Source organism: Kockovaella imperatae (genome assembly GCF_002102565.1).
Source record: "Kockovaella imperatae strain NRRL Y-17943 chromosome Unknown BD324scaffold_13, whole genome shotgun sequence".
NCBI lineage: Eukaryota > Fungi > Basidiomycota > Tremellomycetes > Tremellales > Cuniculitremaceae > Kockovaella > Kockovaella imperatae.
Window position 1 is genome coordinate 187326 of NW_019028953.1, and position 19475 is coordinate 206800.

Consider the following 19475-nt stretch of genomic DNA (forward strand, 5'->3'; position numbering starts at 1 on the left):
GTCAGAGACTGCGAGCCTAGACACACACTCTCGAGGCGTTGAATAAACCAACGCTTGGATCATTGACAAACCACCTTGGACAATAGTGATACCTTGTCAACCACTAGTCGAGGCACTGTCACTCCTTCCTTCCTTCCTTCCTTCCTTCATCGATCACTTGACGATCACCCACCCCTTTTTCCACACGCATCATCCACCTGGTGTGTCCCGGCGAAGGGAGAGGGACAAAGCACCGACAAGACGACCATCAATTGAGTTCATCACAGCCGCTGCGACCCCTTCATTAGGGACCTTGTGGGTATTATCGTCTTACTATTCATCCCGCCCACTGCATAGCTCTGGCGCATGATCCTCCCCTTCGAGCTATTGGCGAAAGAAAGCAAAGGACGACCAATCCCCCTTTCTCCCCTTTAGGTACCTCAAGCACAGCGCGCACCACCATCGGACCACTTGATCATTGTATGGCTCGCTAGTGCTCATAGCCGACCATCGGCACAATTTCAAGGAGGTCCCGTCCGTTCAGTGTGTGCAGTCCCTTTCTTGTGCCATCACGCGTTACCATTCACAGCGGACGGACCTTGGTGCTGTCATCTTCATTATCAGCATCACAAAATACGACCATCCCCATTGGCGCCGTACCTGGCTGGCTTGGACCTCTCTTGTTCGGTGTTCATCTGTGTGAATGACACTATTGGGAGAGACGGAGGGACCTTTGGGATCCGGCCCCTCATACAACTTATAATTCAGGTCCATCCATTCACGGTTCGACCCCTTATCCCCTGCTCCTTGCAGCCGTACTACGCACCACGCCTCGTCCAGCCTACTGCCATCGCGAACTTCTTGTTCGACATATACGCGGACATCCCATCGACTATCTTCAGCAGCCCCACATGTTCACTCACCACTCTCTACAACCACCACCCCTGACACCACCTCCTTCCAACGCTTACGACCCCGCTATCATCCGACCCACTCTCGATCAGGAGATAGGATACGAGACGGCCGATTCAGATAGGTCAGAAACGTCGAGAAAAGTATATCAGTCTCGTCGCAAGTCGAGTCAGACACGGCGGCGTGAACGCTCTTGTCGGCCTGAGGGCTCCGGGAGCTCGAGCTCTGCCGACTCAACTACATCATTCCACATGATCCAAGTCGACCCTTGCGCTTTTCCGCACGCCTCGTCATCAGCTGTGAAACTCGATTCGAGTTACCTGCCACCACCACCCCTCGCTCAACCTTACTTTCCACCTTCAGACCAGCTCTATCTCACCAGTCCATTATCCACATTCCAGCCTGCGACCGGATATCACTACTCCCCCGGTAGCACCTATCATCAGCCTCCTATCATCCCGTTCTCGAGATCTAGACCGCCGATACCTTTCACCGCTAGCGAGGTGATAGACCCATTGACTGTCGGAGAACACTCCACACCTGGTCTCGACAGTGACCACACAGATAGTGTGGTCCTACCACCTAGGAGAATCATGGACATGAACATGGCTCCTCCAGGGAGCGAAGCTGCTCAACCGGGTTTCCACACGCCGCTGGCTGCGTATGCAGGTGTGTCTCTCCCACCTTGAAAGAAAAGCTAAGGCTGACGAGACATACTCAGCTCAAACTGTCACCTGGCTATGGTTCGGTGAACCTTCTCTCTCCACCGTCGACCCCAAATTCAATTACTCCCCTCTCATGTCCTCCCCGAACCCTTTCGACCCTAGCTCATCATCGTCCACTCCGCTCAACCCACATCAGATCACGCCGTCACCACAGTTCGCTGATTTCGTCTCCAAGATGCTCAGGATCACCATGGTCTCACATAGCGTCACGCTGATCGCTTTACTGTATATCCATCGATTGAAGCAGCGCAATCCGATACATGCTGAGCCTGGTAGTGAGCAGAGACCATTCATCGCGAGTCTCATCCTTGGCAACAAGTATCTCGACGAGTAAGTGGAGCGTCATTCCATGGAAACAATCGGCTGACTCTCTCAGTAACACTTACACCAATCAAACGTGGTCAGAACTTGCCGGATTGCCACTGGCCGAGATCAATGTGAGTGGCCAGCTCTTGCCTGGGTGGTCTCTGTGCTGAACTCTTGCAGCGTATGGAGGCGGAATTTCTACGCGGTCTCGACTACAAGCTCGGAGTCCAAGTGGAAGAATACAACCAATGGCGCGTCCTCCTCGACGGGTTCATCCTCGCTCGTCAACGCGAAGCTGCAGATATCGCCTCTTCAGCGTACCACTCACACAGTTCGAACTACCCACACTTGCGATCCGGCAGGCCATCGATGCATGTCTCACCGCAGATCTTGCAGACTCCACCGCCAGCCTTGCCCGTGACAGCTACTGGGCTTCAACCATCCTATTTTGTCCCTGCCCGAGCTCGTGCCCGGTCCACTTCACCTCAAGCTTGGTCACCGCCATCGCAGCCCGCTCCTCAATTCTTCCCTCCATCACCTGTCCTGACCCGAAAGCGCAGCGCCGTCGATGCTTTCGCCACGGACATCACCCAATCTGGTATATACGAGTCTCTTCGGCAATTACCTCGAAGAACGGGCCGTACAGGGTTCCAGAACGGTGCTATGGCGCAAGAACGAACTGCTGGCCCCAGCCGACAAAACAGTGGTTCTCTCGGAAGATCTAGTTCACTCAATCGTCGTATCGCTCGACTACCAGATTCCGGTCGAAGAGGATCGTTCGGGCATGCGTACTCTACTTCAGCGGGAGAACTGGACAACGCCTCATCGATGGAATCTAGCTCAACGGCGACACCCTACGAGATCACGCCGCATTCTATCAGCGCATACGGGACGCCTGGTCACATGAGTGCTCACGCTTCATCTGCGATGGTGCCTGTGACGCCATCCTTCTATGGACCAACACCAGGACATTACACGGCTCCAGCCTCTGGTAGAGCCACCCCAGAATCTGATCTCCGACACGCAGCTACCATCAGTCAGGCCACACGTCAAGCTCACGCCGCATGGCAAGCTCAGCAACAGCAGCAGCAGCAGCAGCAGCAGCAGCAACAACAAGCTCAGCTATCATTACCGTCTGCTGTGACTGGAGATGGACTTTATACTGAAGATGGCTGGGACTCGCTCGTCGCTCCTTACCAACGTATGCAGGGAGCTTTGGTCCCGCCTGAACACCTCATGTTCTATACACTGGCGGCTGAGGCTCACCCTGGACCCGATGGGGCTCCGCGGAAGGCTATCCTGAGGTATCAACAACCTCCGGTCTTCTCTGGTTACGGCTACTCTCAAGCACCGGCATCTTTTTCGACTTATTCCTTCGAGGGTTATGAACCAGCTCGAGACGCTTACGGTCGATTAAATCCCACTATCGCTTACACTGTCCCATATGTCTTTCCACCCGTTGATCCTCGATCGCAGCCTTTGGAATATGTTCCTTCGGTACATCCAAGTCAAGTGATGCACTATGCTGTCCAGCCTCAGCCGGCTCAATTTGCCAATGCCGGTCCGCCGGGATACACATATGACTCGACGACGACCCATCATCGTCCATTCGCGTCGCAATCAAGCGTAGGATTGGGTTTCAACTTTGGCGCTCATGGATCAGCTTCAAGTTCCACAACGCCGTACGACATGGCAGCTGTGCAACGCCCACAGGTGTTCTCCAGTCACGTCGCCCCTGGAGGAGACGAAATGCAAGGTGTGGAAACTTGGCAAAGTCGATTGAATAGAGGCAGTGGAGATTGGAATACACGCAGTGAATGGAGTAGCCCGATGCCTGGAACAGGTATGGATTGGCACTGAGATGAGAAGATTTGGAGATCTAGAACGACGACGACGAGACACGCAAACACGGCGACCGGATGACATATACGAATTTTGTTACGAAAACTGCCTTGGATAGGAGAAAGAGAGGCGATATCGACACGATACTTCGTCGCAGAGGTATCTTAATACCACACAGTGTAGACAGTTGCATGATTCATCTGAAGTCGAGATGATCGACATTTTTGTACTTTGTTTATTGAAACAGTGTATGTATACGATACAAAACAAGCTGAACGACATATCGCTGTAGGCAGCCGCACATGAAACACGATCTCCCCGTGGCGCTCTAGTACAGTATTCTGAAACGGCATTTAGTCCGCAAAATGTTGCTCCATGCGGTCCTATCGATCCATCCAAAGGCATCATCGATACTATTCTCACAAGGCAGTAGTGAAGTTTTGTGTTGAGCTCTTGCTCACAGTAGTTAGCTCGTGCAAGTGGCTCCTGCCGTGAGAGCCCTCACGATGCCTCCTTTGTTCTGCGTCATTTGGTCGTTGGCCTTACTATCACCGAGCTATGTACGCCCGATCGAGTAGAATTGAGGTAGAGAGGAGTTCTCCGGCGGGACAAAGGATGTCCATGAGAAGTCTTTGTACTTGCTCCAGTGGAAAGAGTGGGAGGAGAACATGATGAGCCATTACAAGTCTCATCACCGTGAGGTTGTGCCACCTCGAATATCAACCACACCAACTCTCTCCACTCCCCTGTCTGAGAGCTGTCCTCCATCAATTGGCAGTACCACATAGACACATATTGAAGCGAAACCTCCTTGCTCGAGCTCTCACACTACTGTCCGGACGCGACGGCGATAGTATCTTCTTCCCTGAGACCGAGAGACGAACTAGAGCCTCCGAAACAGTCGCTTGGATCCCCTCTTAGGAGTCCGAGTGACATTCGTACTTGGAAACCAGGCCCTCCCTGAAGGCTCGCACTCGACAATTTTACTGCATTAGGACGGTCGAGACGGCGGACGGTCCATAATGGACCCAATGACTATGATGATGATGGTGCGTGTGATTGATACGGCCCAACACCATCCCGCAGAGTCTTCTTTCCATCCTACGTGCTCTCAGAGGACCAAGAGCTCCCTGAACCAGAGACTCTTTTTATGTCAGAGGCTTGTTTGACCTCAATTCTGGTGTCCTAATCTCCTCTTATACGACTCGCCCAGATCCCTCGGGCCTCCCCCTTCTCTTCGCCATGCACACCAAAGCTCGAACCAAAGCTGACATTAGAAACGCCTCTATCGAACACGCTGTTCGTCACTATAACGCCTTCATATCTCCCTACTCCTATGGATCATGTCTCCCTGCCTACCCAAACCACAATGTCCATCGATATTTGACTATTATGCCTTCTATTGGATCGCCTTTCATCGACCCATACTCACAGTCCGGGATGGGCGGTATGGGCATGATGAATCCCATGATGATGGTGAGTTGCATCTTTCCAGAGCCAACATGCGGAATGTGGCGGAACTGACGAGCCAAGTAGGGCATGATGAATCCCATGATGATGGTGAGTGGAGCGATTGCGAACTATTTCGTGGCGACACGTCTCCCGCCTCAACCCTTTTCCTCTCACTTAAGTGGCAGTGCTGTCAATCTCCTGGTGCCTTGCCTCCTATCCCGCCAACGCGGGCTCCTGGAAGCCCGCTGACGTAGTCCCCTAGGGTATGGGAGGACTCGGAATGGGAGGCTTAGGATTGGGTGGACTGGGGATGGGTATGGGAGGTCTCGGAATGGGTCTGGGAGGACTCGGAATGGGTGGAATGGGCATGATGAACCCTATGATGATGGTACATCTTCTTCTCAAAGTCCTCGAGCTCTTCCGCATGGCCAATCCTGAGAGCAAAGGCTCCTATTTGATCAGCCTTTAACCTTCTCGTCAACTATCAACGATCAGGAGCTTTTTGCTGACTTTCTCTCCAGGGCATGATGAATCCAATGATGATGGGAGGATATGTAAGTCACTGTTCTCCTCCCGCTCCGCCCGTCCACTGCCAATGATGTGTGATATTTTCCTTATGATTCCTGAACCCATTTTTTGGTGTCATCTGAGGCCTTCATCATCCCTGTACCTCTTTGCTCCCTGATCTCGTTCAACATGCACCGCTGACTATTCGTCCAGGGCATGATGGGAGGCGGACTGGGCTCTGGGGCCTACGGAGTCAGTCTACTCCCGCCCTGGATGCAACAGCTGACCAGCAAATCGCCTTGGTATTTCTGATCAAACATCGTTATCCTTCAAACTCTGTACAATGCAAATCTTGTCATTCCTTCTCAACGCATCATGCTGTGCCTGTTCCAACGTCATGGTCTTCAACAGATGCCAAGGTATCCACCGGGAGGGTGAGTCTTGTCCGTCCCTCTCCTCCTCTCTCATGTCCGGTTTCTGCTTTTTCCTCCCGGTCCGAAGGTGGGATTCGCGCATCCGACCATTGTCAAGTGTCATCTGATATGACTTCAGGCAGGAAGACAATCGGATGCTTGCCCAACCGCCAAGATCCTGTCGGCAGTGCGGACACCGAGCCGTGTGTCATCAATGCGGGCACGACCAGTAGCTCCGTTTCTTGCCTTCCCTTCCCTCTCCTGCCTCTTGGTGTCCCTCCACTGTCAAACGGGTTTATCTGCGCCTGACATCCATCCCGTCACCTCATATACAGTCTAGACCTTGAAAATCCTCCTGATCCGCCGATAATCCCATTCAAAGATCGAATCTCGTACATGTGTCAACATCAATACTATCATCCTAGATGAACGGGCAACCGAGCTGATCCCCATGATTCACTAGACTCTTCGGTGATTATGGACTCGGTATGGGAGCGTTACCCGGCGGAATGATGGGTGGTCTGGGCGCTCATATGGGTGGGTATGGGCTTGGGACGGGTATGCCGATGGGATATTGAGGGCAGAAGTGAGGGTTAAAGCCATATCTCATCCTTGTATCCACTACTCTGTACTCAGCCATTCATATGCGTAGTATCATCCAGATCCGGCAATGTCTTGCTCGACAGGGAATCTCAGGATGCACTGAACTGACGGTGAAGAGGCCGTCGAGCTATAGTCACCCGGCCATGGATAGCATTTCATCTGCCACCATGCGGTAGGAGAGAAATCAGTGCCAAGTTAACGGTACTCGCATATAAAAATATACCACGTGCTTCCAAATCTATCCGCCGCAAATCATCATCCGGGGTCTATTGGCGTGCTTTACCCTTCGAGCCGTTCATCTTACTTGTTACACCATCAAGGTCTCATAGCTCATCATGCCACCCCGAGTCATCCCTCCTCAAGCATCCATGTCTCCTGCACCGATGGAGAACATTGCACCGAATGACGCTCAGGATATCCTGGTCATTCAGGATGTGATGGATACGCTGGACCAGATCCCTCCAGAGTTGACGAGAGTCCACAGTGATCTAAACGAGCTCGGCGCGGTTCTGTACTGTGAGTCTGAGACGCTTCAGATAATCCTTCTTGGAGATCGCTGTGGGGGTCAAGTCGCTGACGACTGGTCCCTTCTTGTTCCCTCTCGACGACTTCTCCTCTGTGCTGCTTTTGCTCCTGCGCGCTGAACAAACTCCGATGGTCACGAATCCAATTTGTGTTTGCCTTGTTGCATCCACCTTCACACTCCTCATGCACCCGGACCCGCAATACCAATCTAAATATCACATCTCGCTTACTGAAACCCTCCTCGTCGCTTGCCCCGCCTCAGCGACCCTCGTTGGACTCGAGAAAAACCTCAACAAGCTCATCGACTGGGTCCAAGATCCGACCATTACCCCTGACAAACGATTCGCCCTCTTGCAAGATATCGCCGAAGAGGCAGCGAGATACAAGCTAGGAGGCGATGACAAGATTCGCGTCGCCGGAGGCGCCTGCGATGGAGTGAGTCTCGATCCCTCCAGTCCGGGCCTACGAGACCTGGCACGTCTCCTGTTCTCACTGACATGACACTTTGTCTCCAGATTATGGCTCATCAACGACACATTTCCAACCTCATTGCTTCTTCTACCCTGTTCCAACGCGGACCTTTGTCCCCCTATTCATACAATTTGACTTTGAGTCAACTTCCGCCTCATGCCAATACTCGCCGTGGTCAACTTGCTCGAGCTGTCAATTCTCCATTTGTTGTCGCGCCTCGAGCGGCTACCGTTGGAGCATCAGGACTTCCTGAAGGAGCCGTCAGAGATACGCCTAGTAAGAAGAAGAAGCATCGCGTACAGGCGCTAGGCAGGGACGACGATGATGCCTCGAGTGTGGGAGGAGAGAAGAAGCGTGCGCCAGCGAAGAAGAGGAGGCAGTGAGTGCCTTGTTCTTAATGGCGCGCAACATGACAACTGGGCTGACAGTGCTCAGACGCGCCGTCTCACCAGCCGATTCGCTTGCATCAACCTCCGCCTTCAACGGCAAGCCTTCGCAACCACAAACTGCTCGTCAACTCGCCGCAGCGGCCAACAAGGCCCGTAAGGCTGAAAGAGCAGATGAATCCGACGATGAATCGGGAGATGAGGGTGAGCCAACAAGCTTGCCACGACATGCCAGCTAATGCGATCAGGTCGACAAGACGCTCTTGGCCTCGACATTGGCAGTCGAGAAGGTTCGCAAGCTGGTGGCAAGAGCATCAATGCCACGCCAGTCCTAGCCAATGGCACTGTCCTCCCTGCAGGTGACAGACGAGGCTCACGAGCCGGCCGAGCTGGCCAAAAGCGATCTCGGGCCGATGATGAAGATGGAGAGGAGGAAAGCGACGGAGACGACGTCAAGCCAAAGCGAACGAATGGATCTGCCCCAAGCGCATTCATGAGTCGAAAGAGCAGTGGAATGGACGACTCGGACGCGCTCGATGGAGATGGCCAAGGAGTTGACGGTGACGCCGATACAAAGCTCTACTGCACTTGTCGACAGATCAGCTATGGCGAGATGATTGCGTGTGATGATGAAGAATGCGAGGTAGAATGGGTGAGTTCGGGAGCGAGCACAGCGCGCGCCACAGAGCCTTCGCCGTGGGTGATACGTCTCGCTGACGTTCTTGCAGTACCACATTCACTGTCTCGGCTTTGACAAACCACCCGAGGGTAATTGGATCTGCCCTCAATGCGTCGAGCGACGGAAGAAGAACCCGGGCAAGAAGAGGGCCGGCAAAGCAAAGTCCAGGAGGTAGTGTATGCGTCTGTCAATCAAAGGACAGTCCAATGCCTCGCTGTTCTCGGACAATGATTTGTGACATCGTCTGTATGTATATTTTCACTCTTATATCCGTTGAGCGGGAATCGAGGTCGGGTCAACTGAATTGCCGAAGGAAAGGGAAGATTAGACCGCGATCGCCACTCCGTTCTCACGTCCCATCTTTGGGCTCAATCGTGTCAGCGAGATCAACAGAGCACAACAATCATCAGGTGACGACGAGAAACCCAGATCGCTCTCTCAAGCCATGTCCATCGTACCTATCTCTAATGCGAGAAGCAATTCTCCTATCCGATCACGCGACTCTACAACCCCGTCCTCAACCTTCAATCTGGACCATCTCCAAGCTCTGGCCCTGCATCATCCATACAGTTCTGCATTCCTTCTAGGATCGACTCTCACTTTGACCTTCTGCTCCAGCGTGCTCCTCACCAAACGCCTCTTCTTCCCTTCTCATCAGGCTGCGGCTCAGATCACGAGGCATGAATTGGCCAACCTCCACTCTCGAGTACTCGAAAGGTTGGAGACATTGGAGACTCGTCTTGGGATGCAAGTCAGGATGATGCAACCTGATAAGAGGGCCCAACAGGATATCTTGGCTCGATTGAAAAGTATCGAGGTCAAGTTGGGTGACCAGTTCGGCGCAGGAGGATCGAGGTTTCCCGGCTCAGCTTCCTTAAGTAAGACAGGTCCCGGATCGACTTTGATCGCTGGATCGGCTGGCGGACCGAGGACGGAAGCTCAACAGAAAGATCATGGACTTCAAGTGACTGAAGAGATCTACTTCTCTAGACCTAGCGAGACTGAAGCGGTGGATTTGGCCACGGAGGGCCAAGAGAACGGATCGCATGATTGGCGATTGGGTATCGTGGATCTCGACGAGGATACAAAAGTTCTATCAGCGGCTAAGATCAGTCCTTCACGTGCGGCGTCTGAATCTTCATCCACTCATGGATCAAATACCATAAAAGTCGTGCCTCCTCCATCTACTGCACCTTCACCTCCCTATGCGGCTTACAAGCGACCTGCCGCGATGCTCTTCGGTGGTCTCAGAATGGGAATTGGAAAACATGGACCTATGCCCATCGTGGATCCCTCAAACCCAAACTACATGTAGGCGGTTCTGCCCCTTCTATCTTCGACATTCAAGCTTCCCGTGATTGTAAATTACTTCGAAACCGGTTGTCTCTGTATGCCTTCGGTTGTATTGCTTGTGCCCGTAAGTTAGGGATTGCCATTTCTCATGATTCTGCATATGATCATGCCATCGATTACTGTCCCCTTACTCTTCTTCCTTCCCACGAAAGCATCCTCTTGACTTGACACATCTCACCTTCGAATGGCCAACATTCGGCATATGCCCTGTCTCGTCATTCGACCTTGGTATGTTCTTTGGCCTTAAATTTTATCGCGTCCTCCAACCTAGGCATGAGTTGCGTTCTTCGAGAGGGTCAGGTATGCTTATCTTCCCGCATAGAACTCACCGCCATAGGCTCCTGGCTTGAGCACCTGACCTTCCCGGTACCACTCCTTCCCAACCCTGCTCACTTCCAGGAGCTCCATGTTTGACCACGAAGTGAAAGATGACCTTCAACTCTTCGACGGTCCATGGCCTGTTGACGGGCTTCGCTGAGCCCTTGGGTTCGGTCGTAGGCATGAGGGAGCGCTCTTCCTTAGATGTCTCGCGGGGTGCATGACTATTCTCGCCAGAGTCGCCGGACGAGGGAACCTCATCAGCTTCGGGCTTGGTGTAGGGTTTGGGCGCTTGTTTGCAGCTGAGTGCTTTCATGACTCTTGGCATGATGAGGATGATGAAATGGTTCTTCTGATCCTGAACGTGGGCGTGGGTGCTGACTCGAGAAGGCCAGATCGTTGGACGGTTACAGATCAGAGCAAGAAGAGGATGATGCAGCTGACGAGAACATTGCATAATGGTTATGGGGACACTATCTCGAGAGCTGCATCCTTTCGGTCGTCAGGATGACACGAAGCTGTCTTTGCCTTGACAACCACCTGACAGCAAGAAAGCACGTCTCATTCTCAATCCCTATGCGGATACATCATTAAGCACCGTATTCATCTATCTAAAGACCAGTTATTTCCAAACTGGCAGCACCACCTTGGACCGCCATCCAATCTTGGTCGAACCCCACTCTGATCGTCCTGGTCGCTTAGGTCCCCTTTGCCTCCAGAAACTTGCTGACATTCGGCACGACATTGAATCTATCAGGCTTCAGTCCTTCTTCTCTCAGATTAGGTACCTACCTCCATGCATTACGAGCCTGTTGTCCTGTCTTTCCCGGTACCACTCCTTCCCAACCTTTGTCACTGCCAGGAGCCCCATTTTTGATCGCGTGCTGGAACAAAGCCTTGAGTTGGTTTCCTGACCATGTGCAAGGTTTGCTCTTGGCTTTGTTGGGGGGTCCTTGGGTGGAAGATGTCTTCTGAGAGCCGCTGGGTGAGGATCCGCCATCGCCGTCGTGGTCGCCGTCTGAGGAGTGCGGTCGAGAGGGGTAAGGTGTCGGTCGGTTCGGCGTGCTGGGTTCGGCTTTGATAACTGGCATTGGGACGATTTGATCAGAGGATAAATTAGCGTTCGAGGCAATCTGTCAGAGATAGGGTAGAAGACGAGATGAGAAGACTGGATGGGAGAAGCAAGCGCGGGACATGGATGTGGTCAGCAGAAGTCGAGGTATTTTGTAAGTATACACGCAACTGCGTTGCCAGGTGACGATTGCGTGCGGACCACAACGCGTGCCATGTGCGTGGTGTCAAGCTGTCCTCATCTCAGTGACACTTCCGAAGTTCCTGATGTCGTAGCATGGTCCTTTGCACCAGTAGCATGTCATGTCCGTTTTCAGGACCTCTTGCACCTTGACGTCCCCGCATTTGCCTCTTCCAATGATCTTCTTGGAACTCTGATCGTCCGTCTCGACCGCCACAATGGTAGCCAGATTCAATTTTCCCACGCTCGTATTGTCCCTGGAAATTTCAATGACAGAAATGCCTCCCTGCATAGACACGCTGATTCTTCGTCAATACATCGCATTCATCATGGCATCTAGAACGTGAGTCATGGAGCGGAGAGACTTCTGAAGCTCGTAACACACTGCCATGATGTGCTGACACTCCGCAGAATGAAAGACTGGACAGCGGAAGAGGATCGTGAGTCTGGTTGAAGGATCATCTTCGAAAATCATTCATGGTGCTTACTATTGTTCTTTCCCAGCCGAGGAGCTTCCACCTCCCTCGGAGACTACTGTCGATGGAATCACCACTATCATCACTTGGAAGCTTGACGAGCATGATCGCAAGGTCAAGGTCAGTTGAAGGCATGCATCGGGTATGTGCTATGGACCAGCTGACAGGAACCAGGTGACGCGAAGGGTGAGGAGAAAGATGCAGACTCAGAATGTCTCGCATACTGTTGCAGAGAGACGGAGACTGCCAAAGTGAGCCGGGGTCGATGAAGTTTTACATCCAAGAACTGGCGTTGACGCTGTCGTCCAACAAGATTCGGGGATGATAAGGGGAAGGCGACTGGGCCAGATAGGAAGACAACGATCGTAGGGGAGAACATCCATTTCAAGGTCGCCCCGGTGTCTGCAAAGGTGGGCCCTTGGCTGGCCATCCATCGTAGATGGCTCCTGTGATCTGAGTGACGCTGATGCCGCTCGTCATACTAGGCCAATGAAGCCGCTGCTGAGCCTGACGCTCCCAAACTTGCCGCTGGAAAAGCAGTCATTTGTCGATTATGTAAAGGAGGACATTTCACTGCCAAATGTCCTTTCAAAGATTCTTTGGCGGCCATCGAGAACGTCGATATGGATGATGGTGGAGAGGCGCCCGCGGCTGACGGTATGGGCGGAATCTTGGCTAGAGGAGCAGGAGCGGGAGGGAAATATGTGCCTCCGTGAGTTCCGAAAACCACCTGATCGCTCTTTATCCGTGACGGTGTGCTGATTTGACGTGTGCCAGTGGTCAACGAGCTGGTGGAGGTGCCGGAGAATCCATGTACAGGAACCGTGATGATCTACCGACATTGCGTATCACATCCTTGTCGACCGATGCGGAAGATGAGGATCTCCGTGAACTCTTTGCGCCATTCGGTAAAGTCGCCAGGGCGAATGTGGTCCGTGACAGAGAAACGAGGGAGAGTAAAGGATTCGGTTTCGTCAGCTTTGAATCGAGGAGAGATGCGGAAAAGGCACTGCAAAAGATGAATGGGCACGGATACGACTCGCTTATCTTGTCTGTCTCTTGGTCTTGTGAGTGGAAGCGGGGTTCTCTCTTCCTTTGATTTGTGAAGAAACTGACGCTTTCTTCTTGCTCAGTGCCCCGAGAACAGCGGTGAAAAAAAGGGCGACAGTGCTTGCGACACTGGCTCAGTATGCTTTCGTCAGCCGAGTCTACCAATGCATTCTTGTACGAGTTGAGCGATGACCACTGATACGCGGGAGTCTGTGGCATCCGCCTATCGATTAACTGGATGGACATCAATGACTCCCTGATAGGCTTTGAGCCCTTGCAACTCCAGGACTGATCCATTGACCTCTGCTTATCCTTTCATGTAGTCCGACTGGCATTCACAAAGGACGGCTGCAAGTCTGCGCGCCTGGAAGCAAGAGCATACGTAGAGAGCGCGAGACTGGAGACATTGCTCACGATCGAGCTCATCAAGCTAACTCACCATGACGCAAGTGAGTGCGCTGATTCCATCGAGGATATCAATCATATCCCTACGGGTGGAGGCACGGTATAGGAAAAACTCATTACTACTTGCAGACCTTTGTCATCTACACTCTACGATCTGAAGCTCGATTCAGAGAAGAATTTGATCGTGCCCATGGTACGTGTATGTGTATGTGTCTGTGTGTGCGTGTGCGTGTGTCTGTGAAAACCAATCCCATGCTCGGGGATCGGCCACTCGTCCTGTCTGACCAAGTTGATGCTCGGGTGGGTAATTTCTATCTTGACACCATACTTGTATGTTAGGTCTTCAACCTCAAGTCATTCTCTCCTTCTTGAACCCTGCTAAGGACGTCGCAAACAAGTATGCAGCTGGTGATCCTGGCGATGCATTCTTACGCGTCGTACCGATGGGGAGAAAAGTGCTCTCATCAGCTCAACAGGCACACGTCATTGCTTGTGTGCAGCTCGCAGCGAGAGCCGCAGCTTCTTCGTGTGAGTTCAGAGAGAGAGAGAGAGAGAGAGCCTCACCTCACTTGGGGGCAATACTGTATGGGTAGCTGACGTGTGGTTACGCATCGTCTGGACATTAGTCTGTCCCGTCCGATGATGGCAGATGCAAGCTGATTAGTAGATGTGAACATCCATCACCGCTGCTATCCCCCTTATATCTGAGCACATTGCACTGCTCGATACGGTACGAGCTTGATGGTTCATGTCTGCGTCTGCCCAGAGACCACTTGATAACAATGTCGACTATAGATTTCATAACTCTCGTGAAGTTCTCGATAAATGCAGTATTGTTGATAAGAATGACACGGACAAAAGAGTCGTGGTATGACAACAAGACAGAGATATCTATGAGGGTCGAAACCCCCCCAGAACAAAGATGGCAATGCTGAAGGTCCCGGAAACTACGTGTCAACACCACGGCACCGCGCCTGCGACTCGTGCGTTGCGCCGCACATCTACTCTGCCCCCAATTTCATCAAGCTCTTCAAACTCTTCGCCACGCCAAAGCTCGCACTGGCTATAATCTGTCTCATGGCTTTATCAAATCCTCCATTCTTGGCTGATTCTTGAGCTTCGCTGAGCTTGTTGGTGTTGCCCACTAATTCGCGCAAGAGTGGGTTGCCCTCTGCGCGGAGAGAAGTAGGTAGAGCGTCTGTGGATACAGCAACGATGGATGAAGCTATGGCGATGACTTCGGACAAGTGCTCGTTCAATGCTGGAGTAGGACCTCCGGTTCGGATCGCAGCGAGCAAGTTTTGGATCGAATTGACGAGGGCAGAGGACTGATTCTCGAGGTATGGCTGGAGAATGGAATGTCAGTCCGAAGCGTCGGGTGTAGTGTGGAGATTGCCAGACCGCTCACCTTGACATCCTCCCACTCTTGATCTGTCCCTCCGCCCTGACCTAGGAACACCTCATCATCGTCCCTCGGTGGATTAGACTTGGACGCCGAGCCCGAGCCCATTGATGCGGCTGAGACGGCAGAAACAGGCGCCATAGGCGTGCTGTCGCCCGAAGCTCCTGTTGCTCCTGCGGCCGGGCTCTGTGATCTTGGCGCCGGATCGCGATTGTATCCATTGCCACGGTGGTCCCCCGAAGGATTGCGCATTTCTACTGGAGATCTGAATCCGTTTCGTGAAGATACGCTGTCTCCCCGTACTCTGTCCCGACTGTCCCGTTCACTCGATCGATCAACATAATCGTTCTGCGAGCTGTAAGTATTGCTTCTTGATTCAAGGGTCGGTCGACGCTGATCATAAGTCGAGACGGATGGTTTATGGTCGTAATCGAAAGAATCAGATCTAGCCATGGAAGACGTGTTCGAAGCGTAAGAGTTGATACGGAGGTTGGATGCTGCGTTGGGTCCAGAAGAGTTGGCGGACGCACTGGCACTTGCGCTCATGGGTCCTGAACCAGCGCCATTGACCTTGGTATCTATGGGTGAGAGTGATCTACCATCTCCAGATCCCGACCGAGTAGATTGAACGAGTCCGTCGAAAGCCCTTCGGACGCCACTAGAGGATGTCGCACTCAAGGGCTCGCGAAGTCTTTCGACGGCTCCTTGTGCATATTCCTTGGCTCCCGCAGCGTAATCACGTAATCTGGACCCAGCAGACGAAGAAGTAGATTTGATCGGTGCAGACTCGGTCGGAGTACCGGATCGATTGGAGTACTCCGTTGTGGGAGTGTTGGCACGACGATCCAGTGTGGGTGTACCTGCTCCAGCTCTAGATCGATCGACCATGTCCTTGATGCTCATACTGCTTCGATTACGGGTCATAGTGGCAGCTTCACCACTTCGTCGAATCTTCAGCAACTTGATAATCTCCACAACGTTGGAGCTGAGATGTCCAGCTGCGGCATCGATCAGAGATACAGGCGCCAAACCTGAAGACATGGCGTGATTTCTGGCGGTCTGCATGAGTGAGTTGAGCCGATTGGTCGATTCAAATTTGAGTGACTCCAGGCGAGATACATCGACATCAAGGTTGGGTCGCGCTTCGAATTGCTTGACATCGTCCCCGATCTCCGTGATGGCCTCCACGATGGACTTCATTGACGACAAGACGCTGGACGGCTGTGAAGATCTATATTATCTGGTCAGCTCCAAGGTCTCTGCAAAGAGTCAATTAGCTGACCTAGCGGCAGAGAGCAGTCCATCGATCGCAGTCTGGAACGCCAATACGTTGATATCTGCAATGTTGCCATCGGGTGAAGCAGGAAGGTGGTCATCGGTAGCGGGTTTCGGTACGAACATCATGGAAGTAGCTACCAAGGTGACGTGTCAGCCTGCTCGCAGCGCGCAGTGTCCGCTCGACTCACCTTTGAGGTTCCTCAACTCTACTCTTGCCGAATCGTACATTCTCTTGTACTCTTCCACCTTGGCTTCCATCTCGTTCATCGCTTGGGCGTCCCTCTCTCGCTCGGTGATAAGCGCTTCGTTCCGAGCTGACAACGACTGCAATTCATCCACAAGGGTATGTATTTCCTGCTTGAGCGAAGAGACGGCTTCGTCGGTCTATGCAAAAAGGGCAAATCAGTATAATTATCGATACTTGGGATGGCACTCGACTCACATTCATGCCTCCTGCTGCATTCGCAGTTTCCAGCGCACTGCGCTCCTCTTCCGCCCTTCTCAATTCATCTTCTAGCCTATCACACCTCTCTTTCCAGTGCGAGATCTCCTCCTGAGCTTGCCTGGAACTCGACTCCCCATGACTCCGTGCTGCCTCTGCACCATCTTTGGCAATGTCCAGTTCATGCTGCATGGACCGTAGCTGAGAGGCGTGTAAAGCGGCCCGCTGCGAAAACTTGTAAGCGTAGCTGGCAGCATTCCCCTACAGCGACATCATACGCACCTCCTTCATGCCCCGTATCTCCACATCATCGCCTCTGACCGTAGATTCCAACTCTTCCACCTTTTTCCTCATTGCTTCTCTCTCGCCTTCAGCCTGACTGGCTTTACGCTCTAGTCCAGCGATCCTGAATTCGTACTCTGCCCTGATCTTTTGCTCGCGTTCCTCATCCCAACCTAGTCCAGCACCACCTGGTGTTCCTCCGGTCCTAGATTTCGAAGTGATATTCGATGAAAAAGACATTCGATCGTAGTATTCTCTATCGTCTCCTGCACCGTGAGGACTGAGAGCGTTCTGAGGTCCGTCGATTCTCGGCGTGCGATCGTGATTCTGGCTGGAAACTGATCCAGGGCGAGAGGATGCAGAAGATCGCGGTCTGTCCAGATTACGTGATTCCCTCGCATAGGGAACCTGGACCTCTTCCTCCCTCATGCGGCTCCTATTAGGGACCACGACATCGTTGGTCGGACGGTCGACCATGCCTCCACCTGCGCTGCTCTTTGATGCGGACCGCGAGGGTCGTGTGCTGGAAGATCCAGTCGCGGAGTCGTCACGGGAGAACGGCACCTCTATGTTTTCTTCCCGTAAACGACTCTTATTAGGTATGACCACATCATTCGTCGGTCTGTCCAGCATTCCAGGCCCAGACCGAGCCATGGGAGCGAGAGGCTGGGGAGGTGGACCACTCGTGGAATCTCGAGAGTAAGGGACTTTGACATCCTCTTCTCGCATTCGTGATTTGTTGGGGATAATATTGTCACTAGTCGTCATTCCCATGTTGGCAGATCCGCCCCCGAAAGCAGAACCATTTGGCCGAGTCATGTAATCCCTTGATCCATCTCGACTGGGGTGAGAATGGGAAGAGGAGCCAGAGACATTGCGAGACCCTTGGCGCTGATGAGAAGCGACAGGAGCAGTGGGACCATTGCGGTCGTATTGATTGCGAGGGGCGACGGGACCAGGCGCGGGCGGTGGCTCGTCATCGAACATGGTCTCTTCGGTCTTGGCGCAAACGAACGAGTCAGTTCAGATCCTACTTCACCGAATGGCCATGCCCAGGCCATGCATGACTCACCTCCTCCTCCTGGAACTCTGGATACCTCCTGCGTAGCTCATAGAAGACATCGCTGGCGAGATCACGAAAGCGACTACGCGGCAACGTCGCGAGCTTTTGTCTGGCTTGGTTTCGCTTCGGGTGAAAGTCCTCACGAACGGGGAGAAAGGCGTCTGGCACGGTGGGTGTTTCAATGACATTGACATCTGGGGGAGGCCTTGACCTACCTGCGCCATTCGGACCATGTTCTTGATCTAGCCTCCGTTGCAACTCGTCATACACGTCTGTGGAGAGTTCCTGAAATTGCAGTTTTGTGAGACGGGTGAGCTTGTCCCTCGCTGATGCGCGAGTGGAAGCGGATTCTGCAGCGGATTAGTGCCATACCATGTCAACGAATAGGTAGCAGGCGATGCGATTCCGAGGGACGTCTCCGAGAGGGAGGGCGCAAAAAGAAAGAATACTCGTGCAAGCGCCTCATCGCCCCGTCCTCGACCCATCACCTGTCGCCGTCGCCGTCGCCGCTCCGCCCAGTCTTTACTGTCCTCGCATGATGTAGACCACCGACCAAACTCACCATTCTCCAGCCATTCTCTCAGAAAATCCCTCAGAGCTCGATAATGTATCCTCGCAACATCTCTACTCTCAACTTTGCGATCGCCGCTTGCACTTGCACTCCCACTTCCCCCGCCTCCTGCTGACGGTCTTAAACCTGTTCCTTGCCTCGGAACCGTCCGATTTGAATAACTCGAGCTGACGCTCGGGGCTGAAGGTCGATGAGCGGAAGGCGACGCGAAGGAGTTGGATCCATATTGACTATAATTCAACGATGAGGACGTGGTAGGAGCCGGAGAATTGGGGAAAGCTGAAGATCCTCCAAATGGTCTAGAAGAAGAGGTCATTGCCATGATCTCATTGGGCGGCGTAAGATTATATTTGACCGCCGAGCTTGACTCCACTGCAGCGTTTGCTTCCAGTTAGGATGACGACAACCGACAAAGTCTCTGGTTCTACGTGTCGACAGAATGGTTGATGGATCGTCGATCTCTCAGACGAGTCGTTATCGATTCCACAAAGAGGCAAAAGTAGCTAGCTAGATTGTTTGTGCGGAAAACTCCGACCTGGCTTGGGGACAGTGCTCAGCTATATCTCTTCTCTTCTGAAGGATATAAATGCTTTGGCAGCGGCAATGGACCGTCTCTCTCTCTCTCTATCCGCAGCCGGTGGTCGTATCTAGAAGGAAATATGGATGGGATGGTATGGAGGGATGAACGATGAGCAGCGGATTGTTGTTCTTAAGGAGGAGGGGAAAAAACACAAGCAGAGAAGGACAGGTTAATGAAATTCTTGGGATTTTAGAGAAAACCCT

General features: G+C 52.7%; 7 protein-coding genes across 7 annotated transcripts; 5 read left to right on the forward strand and 2 right to left on the reverse strand.

The window, feature by feature from the left end:
• Positions 1-890: 890 nt before the first annotated feature.
• Positions 891-3782, forward strand: BD324DRAFT_609884 (hypothetical protein; the record flags this gene model as incomplete). Its single annotated transcript, XM_022014176.1, has 4 exons — positions 891-1560; positions 1613-1946; positions 1993-2053; positions 2103-3782. 4 exons carry the CDS (start codon positions 891-893, stop codon positions 3780-3782), a joined length of 2745 nt encoding a protein of 914 aa, XP_021868945.1.
• A 1224-nt stretch (positions 3783-5006) lies between these two features.
• On the forward strand, positions 5007-6476 carry BD324DRAFT_609885 (hypothetical protein; the record flags this gene model as incomplete). The annotated part of the gene is made up of 6 exons (XM_022014177.1): positions 5007-5240; positions 5301-5324; positions 5738-5770; positions 5937-5975; positions 6014-6157; positions 6276-6476. The coding sequence occupies 6 exons, from the start codon at positions 5007-5009 to the stop codon at positions 6474-6476; spliced, it is 675 nt and encodes a 224-aa protein (XP_021868946.1).
• Positions 6477-7021: 545 nt separating this feature from the next.
• Positions 7022-9064, forward strand: BD324DRAFT_634571 (hypothetical protein). The gene is made up of 6 exons (XM_022016743.1): positions 7022-7255; positions 7527-7699; positions 7780-8114; positions 8171-8325; positions 8370-8773; positions 8850-9064. The coding sequence occupies exons 1-6, from the start codon at positions 7075-7077 to the stop codon at positions 8973-8975; spliced, it is 1374 nt and encodes a 457-aa protein (XP_021868947.1). The 5' UTR covers positions 7022-7074; the 3' UTR covers positions 8976-9064.
• Positions 9065-9138: 74 nt separating this feature from the next.
• On the forward strand, positions 9139-10537 carry BD324DRAFT_634572 (hypothetical protein). The gene is made up of 2 exons (XM_022016744.1): positions 9139-10430; positions 10476-10537. The coding sequence occupies exon 1, from the start codon at positions 9246-9248 to the stop codon at positions 10113-10115; it is 870 nt and encodes a 289-aa protein (XP_021868948.1). The 5' UTR covers positions 9139-9245; the 3' UTR covers positions 10116-10430; positions 10476-10537.
• Positions 10369-10799, reverse strand: BD324DRAFT_652967 (hypothetical protein; the record flags this gene model as incomplete). The annotated part of the gene is made up of 2 exons (XM_022018586.1): positions 10369-10438; positions 10483-10799. The coding sequence occupies 2 exons, from the start codon at positions 10797-10799 to the stop codon at positions 10369-10371; spliced, it is 387 nt and encodes a 128-aa protein (XP_021868949.1).
• A 1245-nt stretch (positions 10800-12044) lies between these two features.
• On the forward strand, positions 12045-13434 carry BD324DRAFT_634578 (eukaryotic translation initiation factor 3 subunit G-domain-containing protein). Its single transcript, XM_022016745.1, has 7 exons — positions 12045-12163; positions 12228-12319; positions 12374-12450; positions 12513-12609; positions 12685-12911; positions 12977-13266; positions 13333-13434. Exons 1-7 carry the CDS (start codon positions 12136-12138, stop codon positions 13350-13352), a joined length of 831 nt encoding a protein of 276 aa, XP_021868950.1. The 5' UTR covers positions 12045-12135; the 3' UTR covers positions 13353-13434.
• Positions 13435-14457: 1023 nt separating this feature from the next.
• BD324DRAFT_634585 (hypothetical protein) lies at positions 14458-19475 on the reverse strand. Its single transcript, XM_022016746.1, has 9 exons — positions 18684-19475; positions 18337-18471; positions 18131-18282; positions 17059-18057; positions 16777-17001; positions 16523-16718; positions 16339-16468; positions 15063-16287; positions 14458-15000 (listed from the first exon to the last, which is right to left on the reverse strand). Exons 1-9 carry the CDS (start codon positions 19012-19014, stop codon positions 14656-14658), a joined length of 3738 nt encoding a protein of 1245 aa, XP_021868951.1. The 5' UTR covers positions 19015-19475; the 3' UTR covers positions 14458-14655.